The following is a 17,252-nucleotide window of genomic DNA, read 5'->3' on the forward strand; positions in this document are numbered from 1 at the left end:
AAGTTAAGTATTTCTTGTGAAGTTTTCAAGCCGTTAGAGAGAGTCAAGTTCTGTCATTTCATTCTTACCCATAGCTGTTTTTTTTTCTAAACAGACACTGATCCCACAAGAGGAGGAATTTAACTGCAAACGCTCTCAGACGTATCAGTCCTGCTTTTCCCGGATCAGTGTTCATAGTTTAGTCTGTGGTGTCAATCCTTAAGCCTCTTTTATCAATATAATCATTCCTGTGCACTTTTCAGGGTCCAGGTCATTACAACCTTTTTATCATCAATCAAATAAAAATGACACATCATCTGGATTAATAGAAAGAAAGAAAAACCCAAAGAAAACTATTAAAAATATTTTATTTATCATGCACAGACTGCTGGACAATAGAGGGCACTAAAACACTGTGCTCCCTGAGCCACACCAAAGTTTGAAGTGTCAATGTGGTAAACCAAATCTGGTTTAGTGTGGGGAAATTCCTGACAAGTTGCAGCAATCAAATTGAAATTCACAGGGAACAAATTTAAAAACTAACAGACAGAAAAAATGACACTGTTACAAAATACGAACACAACAGCCTCATAATGACAGATTTAACCTTCTAAGACCTGAACTCTTCCATGGCATGCTTTTTTGATTTCTCTTTGATATTTGGGCTGATTGGGACCCGATGAATGTAAAAACAGAGGATTACCAGATTATGTTTTTTACCTGATTTTTGTTTCTTAGAAAAATAAGAGCCACATATGAGGATATTCATTTTTAGAGCAAAATTGAGTATAAATACAAAATGTGATGTCCACATATGTGGACGCCAGGTCCTAGGAGGTGAAAGAAAAAAAGCTATATACGTTAATGTGAAAACATATTCCTGATGTTGGACTAAGATGATACAGATGATTACTATTTGCAATTATCAGAGGGACAAAAGCTATGGATTGTTTAATATACATTTTCCATCTTGTGATCAGATTACTGTACAGTACAATCTCTGTTGTCTCTTCACATTTTCTTGTCTCGATGCATGCTCAGTCATCCAGGTATGTAAATCTCAAAAGGTTGATTGTGATCATCTGGACAAAACTTTTCATCACTCATCCAAGTGACTTCTTCAGTATTTTGGGATTCACAGTGGTGCTAGTTTCGGTCATTGTGCAAATGCACTGTTTATAAGGTTGGGGAAACCTGCAGCCAGCTGAGACTGGAGAAGTCACTTGGATGAGTGACGAAATGTTGCTCCCACTGAAAACGCTACGTCCAGATGAATAGAATCAACTTTTGGGGATTTGCATTTCCCTCTTAGGATAAATCCTTTCCCACTAACCCCACAACATGAAAGTAATTATTCTCCTGTGTGTGCTCTCATGTGCCTCTTTAAATCCCCTAATTGTAAAAATCTTTTATTACAAATGTCACAGCCAAATGGTTTGTCTCCTGTGTGAATTATCATATGCCTGTTAAGATTTTTGTTATAATTAAACCGTTTACCACAAAGATCACAAGCATACGGGCTCAGCCCTGTGTGGATGCTCCTGTGTCTCTTCAGAACACCTTGTTGTGAAAACCTTTTACTACAAAATTCACAGCTGAATGGTTTCTCTCCTGTGTGGATTCTTTTGTGTGTCTTCAGATTGCCCACTCGATTAAATCTTTTACCACAAATGTCGCAACCAAATGGCTTCTCACCCGTGTGAACACTCAGATGTGTCTTGAAATGAATCCTCTGAGTAAATCTTTTACCACAAACATTACAATCGAAAGGCTTCTCTCCCGTATGGACACTTCTGTGTCTCTTCAGATCCCCCAGTTGTAAAAATCTTTTACTACACACACCACAACTAAAAGGTTTTTCGCCTGTGTGGATTCTCATGTGCCTATCCAGACTATACTGCTGTCTAAATCTAGTTTCACAAATGCTACAAGTAAACGGTTTTTCCCCTGTGTGGACTCTCATGTGAGTCTTAAGATTTGCATTTTGATTGAATCTTTGTCCACAAACACTGCAGCCAAATGGTTTCTCTCCACCGTGGACTTTTGTCTGCGATTCAACACTTTCCTTCACTCTATTAACCAAATGGCTGGAAGTTTTTTTTCCTGAATGATGTGTTGAATAATGTCTCTGAAGATACCCTTTGTACTGAAAGCGTTTACCACACTCAGAGCAGCTGAGCGGTTGTTTGGCAGAGATATGTCCCACATTATCACTCTTTACACCTGAGTCATGTTTCATGCTCTCCTTCCAATCACTACTTTCACTTTCAGGTCCAGACAAAGGCTCTTGCCAATCATCATCATCCTCATCAACAGTGACTTCATTCTCGAAATAGTCTGAAGCTTTTCCATCAGTATTTGGTTGTAAAAGACTGTTTAGATATGAAGTATTGGTAGGTTCTGGTCCTCCACAGAGCTCTCCACCAGGTTCTCCTTTTATCTGCTTGTGTGAGCAGCTGGCTGGAGTCGGTGTGTCTTTGTTATCTTCAGCTGGTTCTTGGTGAAGCTCTAAGACTTGAGGTTTCTCTTCCTCATCTTCAGTCTTCAAAGTAACAGCACCCAGACCATTAAGCTGCTCTCCTTCCTGACCAGTCCATAGTTCCTCCTGCTCCTCCTTTATGTGGATGTGGCCTATGTCCTGCTGGTCCAGACTGGGGATCGAGGGAACCTCTTCTTTAACTGGCAACATCTGCTGGACATCTGCAGAAAACACACATTACAGGTGCATCACAGGAAGCTGGGAGCTATGCATTTTTAGTTCGAGAATTCTAGTTCTAAGTCAGGGATGTCAAACTTACGGCCAATGGACCACATCCAGCCCACGATACAATTATATCTGGCCCGCAAGATAATTTCATATGTCAATTATTAATTTTCTTTATCGTGTGAAAAAAACATTTAAATGCAGAAGTTCTTTATTGACAGAAAGCTGAGTGTCACAGGTCTGGGCTACTTAGGATAAAAGTGGGCTGTATGTGGCCCCTGATATAAAATACGTTTGACATCCCTGTTCTACGGTATTACACATCAAGACATAACAAAAACAAAAAATCATCTGCTCTCTACAAGGTTCTAAAATCATTTAAGCACAGCCTTCTAACATATGACACAATGTCATTATTTACTGAACAAAAACTAAGCCAAACTGCAGAAGCAGTGTGTTTAAGCTGTGTGTGGAAAAACTAGCTACATCCTATATGATTCAACAGCTTGTAGAAACAATGTTAGCACAAAAACAGTAAAGTACAGTGGTCCCTCGTTTATCGCGGTAGTTACGTTCTAAAAAATAACCCGTGATATGTGAAATCTGCGAAGTAGCCAACTTTCTTTTTTACAATTAGTATAGATCTTTTAAGGCTGTAAAACCCCTCACTACACGCTTTATACACTTTTCTCAGGCAGGCATGAACATGTTCACACTTTTCTCTCTTGTTTAAACACTCTCAAAGTTCAAACCTTCGTAGAAAAATAAGTCCAGTATTATAGAATGAAACCAAAGGCACCCGCGGCTGCCTTTGACGGTGAAAAACATTTTGTCTACATTGTTGTGTTTTTGATCGAAGACTTTGACAAGCCGAATGCATTCTGTACGGTACAGGAGACACGGTACGAGATTGATTGACAATGGTCTAGAGCCAATCAGGACGCAGAACACAATGCGCTGTACACATTTAGTAATGATCAGTTACTACCGACTGCATTACTGCATTTTGTGCAATTTCCTTACACTATTTTTCTAGTATATCTAATTCACATTTTCTTTCTGAGCCTAGTGCTGTGAATTTCCCCAGAGTAGCATTAATAAAATCTTTATTTATCTATAACTATGCATTCTCTTCAGTGAGAAGTGGTCGAGAACATAAACCAAAGCACATCGTCTCACACACTGTGTTAGTGCACTAAGTAAAGAAATTACTCACACTGGACTCACACAGCTAATCCTGGCTCATAAATTTCAGTTTCATGGACCATAAAGACAAGCTCCAAGTGTTTCTGGAGCTTTACCTTCTTTACTAACTTCAGATTTTATCCTCTTGTCCATGAACCTCTGAAGTGGTTACCAAATACCTGAATACAGCATCATTACACACTAATTGTTGTGTTTTATAATTTAGTTTCTGCTGTTTGATCAAGAGAATGAGTTACATGTTAATGAAACAAATGAACGTCACCCACCTGCCTGTGCTTCTGCCAAACCTGATGTAGCTGATGCAGATACAAGGGGACACAACCTGAGACCTTTGGGGTCGTCCGGTTGGAGGATCTTTAATCGAGACATTGAAACTCCACTTGTGATTTTCAGGTGCAAGCTGCAATGACACAAATGAGCCACCCGAACATTTACTCATTCATTCTCAGGCAGTAGAGGGGCTCAATTACCAATCAGAAGTTCGATGGATATATCCATGACTCCTCCGGTCTGTGCACCAAACTATTAACTCTGTGTTATTCTTGGTGCATCTGTCAAAGTGCAAATGTTAGATTAAACTGAGATGATCTGGCAAGAGTTGCAAAACGTTATGAATTCACTGTATCACTGTTACTGCCAATACCTTAGAGCAGCTCTGGGTCCTTTGACAGGTTAACTTTTAAAAATTAAATTCTAGTCCAGGTAGCAGGTCTATATTTTTGTGTAAAAGCCCTCTTGTGCTGGCCGTATCCATGACCGTGTGGCTGCTGACTCTACTGGGAATAAAGTACCTATCCAGCAGAAAACAAGTGAGTCCTCTTCAGCTATGTCCCGGTGGAGGAGGTGACCCCAACGTGTATTTCTTTTCCTCCTTCATGTTTTTGCTCGTTTGGCGGCGATAGCTGACGCCCGGTTTTATTTATTGTGCTAAATTAGAAATGTTACCGTCTCAGTGTCTCAAAACCTCGTTATACCATAAAAACGATTCTAATTATTATTCGGCACCGCAGGCTTCCCTGGTGAGAGGATGAAAACTCGTCTGGAAGCTCCGCACAGTCTCAGGACGGACAGCTTCCTGCCCGTCAGTCCAACATTTTTTTTGTTCCCCTTTACAACACGGTATAATAGAAGGTTCCTAGAGCCGTTTTTTTCCTGACGCAAAAAGATTCCTGAGGAATGAACGAAGAAATAATTGTTAAAGTTTAAAAAGTAAAATTAACCTCCAGTTCCGATTCATGCAAAACAGTCTTTGTGGCGAAAGAAATCCTAAGAAGTCATTTTAGTTTGAGGACAACATACAGCCAGATCAGGTTCACTGTTTTTCATTTATTTTCTGTTTTGTGTCTTATCTACTTTAAATATAAGCTGAACAAAATATATTAAATAAATAGTTAACTGATGAATAGTTTTCCAATTTCAGGCTGTTTGACATCATTACAAAGAAATGTTACGTCAGTATCTTTGGCTGGCCATCGGGCAACTGTGTTTGTCTCTTGCTTTAACTCTTTATCATTATTTGAACCCTCATGCAAAAAGCCATTTCAGAATCACAAACATTTAATTTGTTGGGTTATGACCGATGGTCCCTTCAAGTGTATAATATTTAAATATTGCACCTGGAGCTAATATGAATAGTTTTATTTATTATTGTACAAATAAAACATAATTTGACATTTTTATTGCAGTTTAATCTTGAAGCCAGTAAAAATTTTTAAAAAAGCAATGTATGACTCCACCCATGAAACTCAGATTATATTGAGTGTACATCTCATCAAATGTGACCTTTACCGAATTCACTTTCATAATGAAAAGTTTTTATCTTTGCTAATCAAACGGCATTGTGGATGGATGACTGAATTTTCCTTAGGAAAATTCCTAAGCAAGTGAAGTAATCTTTGTCTGCACAGCAGTCATCAAAACAGGGTGAAATTCTCTAAATACTAAAGAGTAGTGCTTCCTTTATTACCTCCTTTATCTTTATAAACTGGACCATCCTTTATGCTTCATCATCTGAAACATATATCATGGGAGACAAGTGACAATCTTTTAAAAATATATATTTATGTTTTGTACTGTGGAAAAAATATGTTCTAATTATGAAATATGCTTCAGTTACATCCATGTCCTTCACAGTATGATATAATTAACCTTTGACCTTGAGGAAACATTAGTTCTCTAACTTTGGTCTCAGGTTGAGAAAGGTGAGCAAAGGTCCTAACGCACCTCGTGAAGAAACAGACACTGGCAACTAAAACATCAACTGTAGCAGTAAGTAAACCTGTAACACTGTCAGACCAGAACTGGTTTAATGGTCCAAGTTCATAACTGATCAGGACAAATACGAACAGTTGAGAACATTTTATTATTTTGTGAACATTCAAACTTCCTCCAAAAGTTGCAATTTAAAAGACAATCATGTAGCTAAAAATTAAACTGAGTCTTTTCTTCTTCATTTAATTTTCAATGACAGAAAGACGATCTGCTTCCAGAACCTCCAATAACGACAGGTGGTCAGTTTTCTGAAAACCACTGAAAGAAGATTATACTTAAGCATTTCCAAACTGGTTCCCTCGGCAGAATTAGTGTAATATTGCATATTTAAGACTAGTTCCAAATAATGTCATGAAATTATATGATGTGATTAACACTAGAACCATAGTGGGGAGGAGGCAGATTGAACTGGTACCTGCTTCACCATGCCTACACCATTTTTAAAATACCAAAGGATCAAAATAAACCCCATTTGGTGGCTCTAGTGGTAAGTGTGAGAGTGTTTTCGAACTCATGATGAAAGCAAATTTGGACACAATAACAACTTAAGATTAAAAAAAAGAAAAATAATTTAGATGCAAGTTATGTGCTAACATAAAAATTCATCATTACTGACATTAATGACTTTCTATAGCACACTGAATCTCCTCTTGTGCAAATCTTTTACTGCAAGCACTACCATTTGAGTGCTTTTGGTTCTTGGTGTGCTTTAAAATTTGTATTTTGGTTAAACTCTCATCCACATAAACCAAACAGCTTGAAGCCCTTTCACCTACATGACTTGTCATCTTGAGTTGAGCAAACTCGAAAGCAGGAAAAGGATTTTTTTGGGCAGTGTTACATCCCAGACTCAGGAGCCCTGATCTCCTGCTAACCATTTTCTTCGGTTTCAGGTTCAGAATCTGACAATGGTTCCTGCCAGTCACCAACATCATCATCATCTTCATATTTATCATCAATACTGACAGTTCCAGCATTATGTGGCTGTAAATGACTTTTGAGATCTGTGTTTTTGCCTGGTTCTGGTCCCCCACAGTCCTCCCCATCTGTTTTCTGTTCAGCTGGGACACTGGGTGGAGGCTTTGTGTCAATATTGTCTTGATGAAGCTGTGAGAACTTGGATTTCTCCTCCTCCTCATCTTCACTCGTAACAGGAACGGCAGTAAATGGGTACATGGTGATTTTAACCTCCTCCATCAAATATAACTTCTTGTCTTCGCAACCAGCCAGAAGTTCCTTCTGCTCCTCCTTTACATGGAGGGGCTCTGGATCCTGGTCCTCTTGGATACAGGGAGTCTCTTCTGTGTGCCCGACATCTGCAGGAAAAACAACCAAACAACAACCAAATATTGACTAATTCAAGAAGTTTGGAAATAACTGGTAAAATCATAATTCAATTCTGATTTTATCACCCTGTGAAAACAAGTTTCAATATGCATATTTTAATGTACACTTCTATTCAGTTTATATTATATTATTTATATAGTGTCAAACAGTCACCTTAAGGCACATCATACTGTAAGGTAAAGACTCGGCAATGACAGAGAAAATGCCAACAATCAGACAACCTCCTATGAGCAAGAACTTACCATCAGTGGGAAGGAAAAACTCCCTTTTAACAGGAAGAAACTTCTGGCAGAACCAGGCTCAGGGAGGGGCGGCCATCTGCCGCAACTGGTTGGGTCAAAATGTTTTTCAGAATGCTGCTTAGGCCCAGTCTTTCAGAAAATAATAGCTGACACACCCTTCAGCACATCCATCTACTGTTCTATTAAGCCTCATGAGAAATGATCTCTGTGGAAGGGAACCTGTCAAGAAGCTATTGTTAATGAAGGGAAACAGGGAGAGGCTGAGGTATCAACATTTACACAAGAACTGGACTGAAAATTAGTGGCAACAGGTCTGATGGACGGAATTCGAATTTGATCAAATCATCAGCAGAAAATACAGAGGCGGTCAGGAGAGAGGTACAATGGTGAGAGTCTAGAGCCATCTGTAAAACACGGTGAAGCTTCTGTCTATGGTTTGGAGCTGCATTACAGCCATTACCCAGACCTCAACACCACTGGAGCGCTGTGGGATCATCCCGGCAGAACAGAGCAAAAGCCAGAAACATGCAAAGAAGCTTTGACTGTTCTTTGCCTGAAGAACTATTCCTGAAGACTACTTAAAGAAATTACAGAAAGCTGCCTCAGAGAGTTCAAGCTGTGTTAAAGAATAAAGATGGTCACGCCAAGTACTGACTTTCAAGCCTGTAAGAATTGTTCAAACTCTGGTTTTGTCTCATATTTTCATGTATGTTCGCAGATATTTCAATAAGCCCCTGCACACATGTTCAATTTTTCTAGCAAAGTATAAAGAAATTGACTTCTGCACAGTACTGGACATGAAATACATTTCTTTTTTTCCCTAAGAAATCTAGCTTCCCACATCTAACACAATTTAATATGATGGTATTTGCATGTTTCATATTTTAGTATGTATATCAAGGAATAAATATTTACAATTACAATTTAAATGTGACCTCAAAATTCAGAATTTACTCAGTGGCCACCTATGCTCCACGACATGAGTAAAAGCGTTTTTTAAAGCACTTTGTCAACCAGTGGCATCATGTCCATGTAGCAGGTCTTGGCAGTGCAAATGTTATGCAGTTCTCTCAGAAGCCTGACTGCAATATGCAAAAGTTTAAAAATTCGTGAAATGTAAGAATTTTGGAACGGTTCCTCAATTCTCATCTCCAGTTAGAGCTAATATTGGAAAAAATCCATATGACACCCAAACATACTGGAGACAGTGCTATTACAAAGTGATTTAATATACTTGATGTACAGTAAAAATTGTTTACACAAATGTGTGTCACTTACCTACACTTCTTTTCATCTGCACCATTTCAGACGTGGCTGGTACCAGTTTTGGGGACTTTGAACCCACGGCGGTGGCTTCCACCAGGCGAACGCTCTTTTCTCCAGTGTGGACGCTCATGTGCCTCTTCAAAATCCCAGATTGTGTAAACCTTTTACTGCAAACATTACAACCGAATGGTTTCTCTCCTGTGTGGACTCTCATGTGTGCTGTAAGATTTCTCTTACACTTAAATGTTTTATTACACTTATCACAAACAAACGGCCTCTCTCCTGTGTGGATGCTTGCATGTCTCTTTAAAATAGCTTGCTCTAAAAATCGTTTACCACAAACGTCACAGCTATATGGTTTCTCTCCTGTGTGGATTCTGATGTGCGTCCTAAGATTTCTATTACAATTAAAGCTTTTGCCGCAAACATCACAAATGAACGGTTTTTCTCCGGTGTGGACTCTCATGTGTCTCTTAAAATGGTTCCTTTGCCTAAATTTTTTACCACAGACAATACAGCTGAAAGGTTTCAAACCAGTGTGGACGGCCTTGTGCCGGTTAAGATCGCCGAGCTGTGCAAACCGTTTACTACAATCACTGCAACCAAAGGGTTTCTCTCCTGTATGGATTCGCATGTGTCTATCGATGGTATACTGATGTCGAAAGCTTTTTCCGCAAACGTTACAACTAAATGGTTTTTCTCCGGTGTGGATTCTCATGTGTGCCTTCAGATTTCTTTTACTGGTACATTTTTGTCCACAGAGATCACAGTTCAGTGGGTTCGCTTCTCTTTGATTTCTGGCCTGTGATGCAGTTTTTTGCTTTCCTCTAAAACACGCACTATTAACCAAACAGTTCGAAGCCTTTTTTGCTGAACGGCGTGCCACATGCCTCTGAAGAGACTGCTTGTAAACAAACTGTTTATCACACTCAGAGCAGGTAAATTTCTTTTTGGCGGTTTTACGGTCCACATTACCTTTTACTACTGACTCAAGTGATTTCTTCTTCTTTAAACCCTTCTCATTGTTTTCAGTCCCACATCCACAATCTGACAAAGGCACCTGCCATTCGTCACCATCAATACTGACATCGGTCTCATAGGATTCTAAAACAATTCCATCAGTTTTTGGTTGTAAATTAATATTTAAATCCAGGTTCTTGTCTGCTTCTGGTAATCCACAGTTATCAGTTTCTGTTTTTATCTGTTTTGCTGAGCTACTGGTTGGAGGCTCTCCCTCTGTGTTGTTTTCAGATAATCTCTGATGAAGTTCTGAGGACTGTGACTTCTCTTCATCGTCTTCAGTTTTCACAGGAACAGCTGTGATTAGGACCTTGGTGATGTCAGCCTCTTCCTGCCCATCCAGCAGTTCCTCCTGTTCCTCTTTAATACAGAGGATGTCTGGATCCTGTTGGTCATGACTAGGGCTGCAGGAAACCTCTCCTTCAACCTGCAAGACCTGGACATCTGCAAGATGTCCAGGTCTTGCCGCTGTAGCTGAAACACACACACAGTTATGGAAACATATGACACAAATCCTATTAAAGTTTTTAATATTACACAAATGATTTTGGAATCTAATACAAATTTTAAAATGAAAAAAAAAAAACAACAACACAGAAAACCAAGTGTTTTCCACTGAAAACAATTGGCATTGTTACATATTAAATATCCATCCATCCATCCATTCGCTTCCGCATATCCTTTTCAGGGTCGCGGGGGGCGCTGGAGCCTATCCCAGCTGTCATAGGGCGAGAGGCGGGGTACACCCTGGACAGGTCGCCAGTCTGTCGCAGGGCTAACACACAGGGACAGACAACCATTCACACTCACATTCACTCGCACATTCACACCTAGTGACAATTTAGATTAATCAATTAACCTATCCCCACAAGCACATATTAAATATTTGTTGTATATTATAGACAGACTGATGTATGTCACTTACCTAGATCTTTTGTGTCTTGTGTCTGAACCAGCTGTGATGTGGGCCATGCAGATATGGCACCAGCCAATCGGAGATCTCTGGTTTGATCTGGCTGAAGACTCTTATTTCCTGTGTGGACGCTCATGTGTCTCTTTAAAATTCCTGGCTGTGAAAAGCTTTTTTTACAAACATCACAGCCGAACGGTCTCTCTCCTGTGTGGACTCTCATGTGTGTCTTCAGATTTCTCTTACAGTTAAATCTCTTACAACAAACATCACAACCAAATGGTTTCTCTCCTGTATGGACTCTCATATGTCTCTTGAAATGAATCCTCTGTCTAAATTTCTTATTGCAAATGCTACAGCTGAACGGTTTCTCTCCTGTGTGCACATTCTGGTGTCTCTTCAGAGACCCTGGATGGGAAAATCGTTTATTACAAACATCACAGCCAAACGGTTGCTCTCCTGTGTGGACTCTCATGTGTCGGTTTAGATTATACTGATTTCTAAAACTTCGTTCACAAATCTTACAACTAAATGGTTTCTCTCCTGTGTGAACTCTAATGTGCGTCTTAAGATTTGAGTCTCTCTTAAATTTCTGTCCACAGAAATCACAGCTGAATGGTTTCTCTTCTGTGTTTTCTGTCATCTGTGAATCTACAGTGTCACTGTCTTCAGGTCCAGAATTGGACAAAGCCTCCTGCCAACCATCATCAATGCAAACTTCAGTCTCATAAGAGTCTAAAGGCTTTCCATCAGTACTTGGATGTAGATGACTGTAAACATCTGGGTACCTGGTTGATTCTGGTCCTCCAACAGTTTCTGTTTTTATCTGTTTGGCTGAGCTGCTGTTTCGAGGCTCTGCCTCTATGCTGGCTTCAGCTGGTCCCTGATGAAGTTGTGAGAACAGAGGTTTCTCTTCATCACCCTCACTCATCACAGCAGTGATTGGGACCTTGGTAATTTCAGTGTCCCCTAACCCATTTAGCTGCTCTGCCTCCTGAGTCATCAAGAGCTCCTCCTGTTACTTCTTTATGTGAAGGAGGTCTGAGTCCTGCTGGTCCAGATTAGGGATGCTGGGAACTTCATTTTCAATCTGCAACATCTGCTGAACATCTGCAGGAAGCATTAAAACACATCTGTACATTATGCTCAACTGTCACTTTGCGTAGTTGCAAAGAGCCATACCAAATTTGTAATTTCTTTAGTATTTTTTTTTAATGTAATTTGAAATTGATTTGTGATTTTGGAGGACATTGGGGAATGACTTTGATATCCATAAAACAGACACCGACACTGTGCTGGTTAGAGCTCGGCCGATGGAGTATTTATAACACCAATACAAATATTTGGCAACTTAAAAAAAAAATCAGATGTTTTATTTTCTTCAGACACATGATATCAAAACAGCTTTTCCTAACACTTATTATGCGTAGTTATTCATCTACTCTGTTCAGATCAGCTGGTTGCTGTGTTTTTGGTGTTCCAAACATGTGCATTGCAAACAGGGAAGATGCTTTTACTTTACTTTATTTATATAGCACATTTAATAACAATAAAATGTTGGACAAAGTGCTGTACAAAGATTAAAAAATAATTTATTTATTTATTTAAAAAAAATGCAGACTGCCCTCTGGTGGACTGTCTGTGCAACAGCAACACTTATAAAGTGTTTGAACTGTGTTCCTCCTGTCTCTTCTTTACTTGTTCAACTTTCAAGGATCATTTGATTTATCAGCCATTGTCAGTCTGTTTGGCTGGCAAATAGCTAATATCAGCTGATATTATCAGGCCATTGATAAGTTTTAGTAGTAATCAGGCAGTCTCACTTTGTGATTTACATTTAAAATAAGAGTTTTAACAACTCAAAAAATTCTGATGAATAATGAAAAGCTTTTCAAAAAAAGAATAAACAAATCTACTGTATAAAATGATTAGTGACAAGTATACATTATTAATTATCACTTCACTCTTTAATAATGCTTAATTAACACTTAACTAAGTGTTAATCAGTCATGTTATTATGGTGTCACTCACCCAGATCTCTCCTGACTTTTGCCGACTCAGACCTGAAGCGTGTGTGGTCATCAGGATGAAGGCTCTTTATTCGAGGCATCCCCACTGCAGAGCCCCTCACAGCTGGCTGAAATTATGATTGCACAAATCTCAATAATAAGTTGGTTACTCAATGCAATTACTTATGCAATAATACTAAGTGCAATAATCCTTTCTGTCATCGTTGTATTTTTACTCAGTTGTATATAGTATTTGTATTTGTATTCTATTTTTATCTTATTGTATATTTATTTTATTCTACTGTATATAGTATTTTATTTTATTCTATTCTGTACAGTTGTGTACTGTATTTATTCTTATTGTATTCTAATTTTTGCCTCATAACTTTTGCACTGTCCACTTCCTGCTGTGACAAAACAAATTTCCCACGTGTGGGACTAATAAAGGTTATCTTATCTTATCTTATCTTAATATAACCACTAAGAAACCTATGTGTACATGTAGATAAATTGTCACTTGGACAAGAAACAGTGATCGTAAAAAAAATTACACGATTTTTTTTAAGTGCCAATCCTGTATATATGGAAATATTTTATGTGCAAAAACAAACAGCTGTTTGCTTTTAAGTGTTAAAAGTGTCAAGTAAGATTTATTAAATACATGCAATAAAACACAGACAAGCTCATTCATTTTTATTTTTCTGTGAAACCTCAAAAGAAATAGTTTCACTTTAAAGTTGCCTACAATGTGTTTACGTTCCCTTTTTTAATCTTTTGAAAAGAACCCAATGTGAAAAATGTTTTGAAATAGGACAGTTCACAAGTTTCTTAAGTTGAGTGGAAAATGGTAGAAACAGAACCATTCTCATGCTGAATGGCATGAAGTTAATGAAACTGAATAATTCGTGCAGAGATGTTTGTCACTAGTCTAATAATGGATACCTTTACAAGTCTTAAACATCATAAATCAGGTACTTTTTACACGTGAGATCAAATCTGTCTGTGTGCAGCTCATGAACTAAAATCAGTTCAGCTGAGACTGAAGAAGTCACTTGGATGAGTGACGAAACGTTTCTCAAACAAAACGCTACGTCCAGATGAACAGAATCAACTTTTGGAGATGCTCTCTGCAGAGTTTTCAAATACTAATGAGCAATAAGAATAAATAGAAAGATTTTCAGCAGGACTTTTGTGTAACTTGCTTATCATTTTCACATTTAGCACAAAACATTGATGCCAGATGACCCAGCGTGCAGCCTCAGATCCTCAGGGCCAGCCCTCCTATCGGGTCCAAAATCTAAAGGTGACCTCGACTTTGAAAGAACCTGCTGAGCAGATAAGGCTCACAGAATCAGTAATCTCCTTTAAATTACGTCTGTAATTCTCATTCTCACCCAAAGCACTTTGTAAAGTTAATTTCTAGTGTTTCTGCGTATGGTAAATGGCCTGCATTTGTATAGCGCTTTACTAGTCCCTAAGGACCCCAAAGCGCTTCACACTACATTCAGTCATTCACCCATTCATTCACACACTGGTGATGGCAGCTACATTGTAGCCACAGCTGCCCTGGGGTGCACTGACAGAGGCAGACACTGGCGCCACCGGGCCCTCTGACCACCACCAGTAGGCAAACGTGGGGTTAGCATCTTGCCCAAGGATATTTGGCAGCCAGGAGGCAGCCTGGGATCAAACCACCGACCTTCTGATTAGTGGCTGACCTGCTCTGCCACTTGAGCTACAGCCACCCCGTATATAAAGTGTGAGGTTACTGGCTTGTGATTTGCATTCATATGGTGCATATGAATGCAATGGCAGCATTTCTGTGATTAAACCTTTAATTTTCACTCTTCAATAAACAGCCGGTTATCTGTGCAAAAGGACAGAGTGAAATAAAACGCCCTGAACTGCCCTAATATCCTCTAAGACTTTGTTTCGGCTCAAACACAGGACCGAGTTTAAGCCTGGGTCCAGATCATGTGTTAGTCATAAAACACACCAACTGTGTTTGGAGTCCCTTAAGAACAAATAACGAGGATAAATTCCAAAAAAAAAAACTTTTTCTTGTGCCAAAAAGTGATCGAATGGCAAAAACTGATTTCCAAAGTTTCTGTATGCTTTCTTTAAGTGTAACATCTTCACGTATATTGGTAAATAGACTTCGGTGAATATGGTTTACAAAGCGGTTATATGTTAAAAAAAAAACAAACTGATTTTCAAGTATCTTTATAACTTTATAACTCGGGGTTATTGTACTTACATTATAACCAATCCGGTACTCTTTTGTCAACTTGAAATATGTTTACAGAACTATTGTTATATTTGTTGTCATTTCTGCTGTCCTCTTGGTCAGATGACGTTTTTTGACATTTTAATGTCAATGAGACTTTTTTTTAACTGGATAAATAAAGGATATACCAGAAATCATCTTTTTACAGACGATCATTTTTAGGCACAACACCGGTCCATACAGGTAAAATCGGGACGCCTGTTTGCTGTCAGATATTCGCAGGAAGGGTCATTTACCTGTACAGGAGGAGGAAACAGGCAGCATCAGCCCGCCCGTCTTCCGCGGGGTCCTCCCGGGCGAGTTTCATTTCTGATCTCCGTGTTTTCGCTCCTTTACTTTACGATCCTCCTTTCCTCTGATTGTAACTTCTCAAACCTCTAAAACACAAGATACGTGACACGGAAATGAGGAGAAATCCCTCTACAAGCGAAACACAACACACGGCTAGTCTGTCCGACCTTTGTTTTGTTCCCCTCCGAAACACAGTGCACCTAGTAGACGGTTCCTACCCCCGTCATCACCCGCAGTAATTTACTGAACAGTAATGCATTCAGCTGACAAAAATATTCCTGTTGTTATTAGTCAATCAGATATTTTCCCCAGAAATCCTAAAATGTATTTAAATATAGTAAATAGAAAATAAAAAAATCAATGCCTGCTCTTTTTTTCTTCGACTTTCTTTGATAATTTTCTTATAATTTTGAACAGTTTTTATGCATTATGCTTCAATGTGGTCAAATACTGAAAATAATATTCATATTTTTTTAAGAAAGAAAAGAAAAGAAAAGAAAAGAAAAGAAAAGAAAAGAAAAGAAAAGAAAAGAACAACACGTATGTCTCCCTATATAGGCCACTTCATTAGGTACACCTTGTTAGTACTGGGTTGGGCAAACTTGATGGAAACATTTTTATAATTTTGAGTGCAGTGCTCAATATCATGTTCACCAGTCAGAGTTTTTCAAACCTTGTGACATGGTGTATGTCATGTCGGGAGCAGCCATCAGAAGATAGGAACCCTGTGGTCATGAGGTGATGGACATGCTCAGTAACAACACTCAGGTAGGTGACATTTGACTCCCAGCTGTTACTAAGAAGCCAAACAATCACCTTCAAGATCCCTTAAACTGCTTTTCTTTATTCTGTTGCTCAGGTTCATCTGCAGCGGGTCATTTTGACCATGTCTACATGCCTAAATGCAGTGAGTTGCTGCTTTATGACTGGTTAATTAAATATTTGCTTTAATGAGCAGCAGAACAGGTGAACCTAACAAAGTGGCCGGTCAGTTTGCTAGTGAACGAAACACTTAGAGATCAGTGGTTCCCAAGCTTTTTTGCTAGCCCCCCATTTATGTTTACAATAAAATCTGCTTTCTTTCAGTTCAGTTCAGTTCAGTTCATTTTTATTTCAAACATTTCAAACATGTGCCTTCACAATCATTACAAAATATCATTCCATTATTTGTTTGAAAAGGAGTAGGCTGAAGTATTTACTTATTTGTCCCTACCCCCTCAAGTTTTACCTCTCATTCATTTAATTTTTTTTTGTCTTAAATTAAACAAACAACATATGAAACATATGAAGTAAAACAAAACATAACATACATAAATCAAAAACAAGAAATTAGCAAGCCCCACCACAGTATAGTTTCTTTCATATGAAAAATACAGAATGTGTATATTTGCAGATACACAAGTTATGGAAAAACAACAAACCAAAAAAAAAAAAAAAAAAAAGAACCACAACACCATTACCAGCAACATTACCGTCCTGGGTTAACCCCGTTTTCTTCATTCTTATACTTATTTAAAATTAGGTTTTTATATTTTACTTTAAACTGTTTTATGTTTTGACTGTCTTTTATTTCTTCTGTTAGACTGTTCCATAATTTAACTCCTGCAATTGAGATTGACATAGTTCTTAAAGTTGTTCTAGCACTTTGTATTTTTAAATTCCATTTCCCTCTTAAGTTATACCCACCTTCTCTTTCTATGAACAATTTACAGATTTCTTT

The 17,252-nt window shown here is 38.5% G+C and overlaps 2 protein-coding genes across 10 annotated transcripts; both read right to left on the reverse strand.

Moving 5' to 3' along the window:
• Positions 1-353: 353 nt before the first annotated feature.
• On the reverse strand, positions 354-4,959 carry LOC308390319 (uncharacterized protein). 4 transcript variants are annotated; one of them, XM_080872203.1, is made up of 3 exons: positions 4,681-4,959; positions 4,156-4,289; positions 354-2,679 (listed from the first exon to the last, which is right to left on the reverse strand). In XM_080872203.1, the coding sequence occupies exons 2-3, from the start codon at positions 4,256-4,258 to the stop codon at positions 1,331-1,333; spliced, it is 1,452 nt and encodes a 483-aa protein (XP_080728329.1). In that variant the 5' UTR covers positions 4,259-4,289; positions 4,681-4,959; the 3' UTR covers positions 354-1,330. The 4 variants fall into 4 exon arrangements, with proteins under 4 accessions (XP_080728329.1, XP_080728327.1, XP_080728328.1 ...); XM_080872201.1 differs by having other exon boundaries at positions 4,533-4,959; XM_080872202.1 differs by having other exon boundaries at positions 4,156-4,440; positions 4,533-4,959.
• Positions 4,960-5,710: 751 nt separating this feature from the next.
• Positions 5,711-15,698, reverse strand: LOC308390317 (uncharacterized protein). Of its 6 annotated transcripts, none has more exons than XM_080872197.1 (6): positions 15,478-15,698; positions 12,977-13,082; positions 10,961-12,055; positions 9,028-10,509; positions 7,750-7,834; positions 7,337-7,476 (listed from the first exon to the last, which is right to left on the reverse strand). In XM_080872197.1, the coding sequence occupies exons 3-5, from the start codon at positions 11,946-11,948 to the stop codon at positions 7,776-7,778; spliced, it is 2,529 nt and encodes an 842-aa protein (XP_080728323.1). In that variant the 5' UTR covers positions 11,949-12,055; positions 12,977-13,082; positions 15,478-15,698; the 3' UTR covers positions 7,337-7,476; positions 7,750-7,775. The 6 variants fall into 6 exon arrangements, 3 of the variants coding, with proteins under 3 accessions (XP_080728322.1, XP_080728323.1, XP_080728324.1); XR_013970426.1 differs by lacking the exon at positions 7,750-7,834 and having other exon boundaries at positions 7,339-7,476; positions 9,028-9,182; positions 9,991-10,509; XR_013970427.1 differs by having other exon boundaries at positions 7,413-7,476; positions 7,750-7,968.
• Between the last annotated feature and the right edge of the window lie 1,554 nt (positions 15,699-17,252).

The sequence above is a fragment of the Rhamphochromis sp. 'chilingali' genome (genome assembly GCF_963969265.1).
Source record: "Rhamphochromis sp. 'chilingali' genome assembly, chromosome: 22".
Classification (NCBI taxonomy): Eukaryota; Metazoa; Chordata; class Actinopteri; order Cichliformes; family Cichlidae; genus Rhamphochromis; species Rhamphochromis sp. 'chilingali'.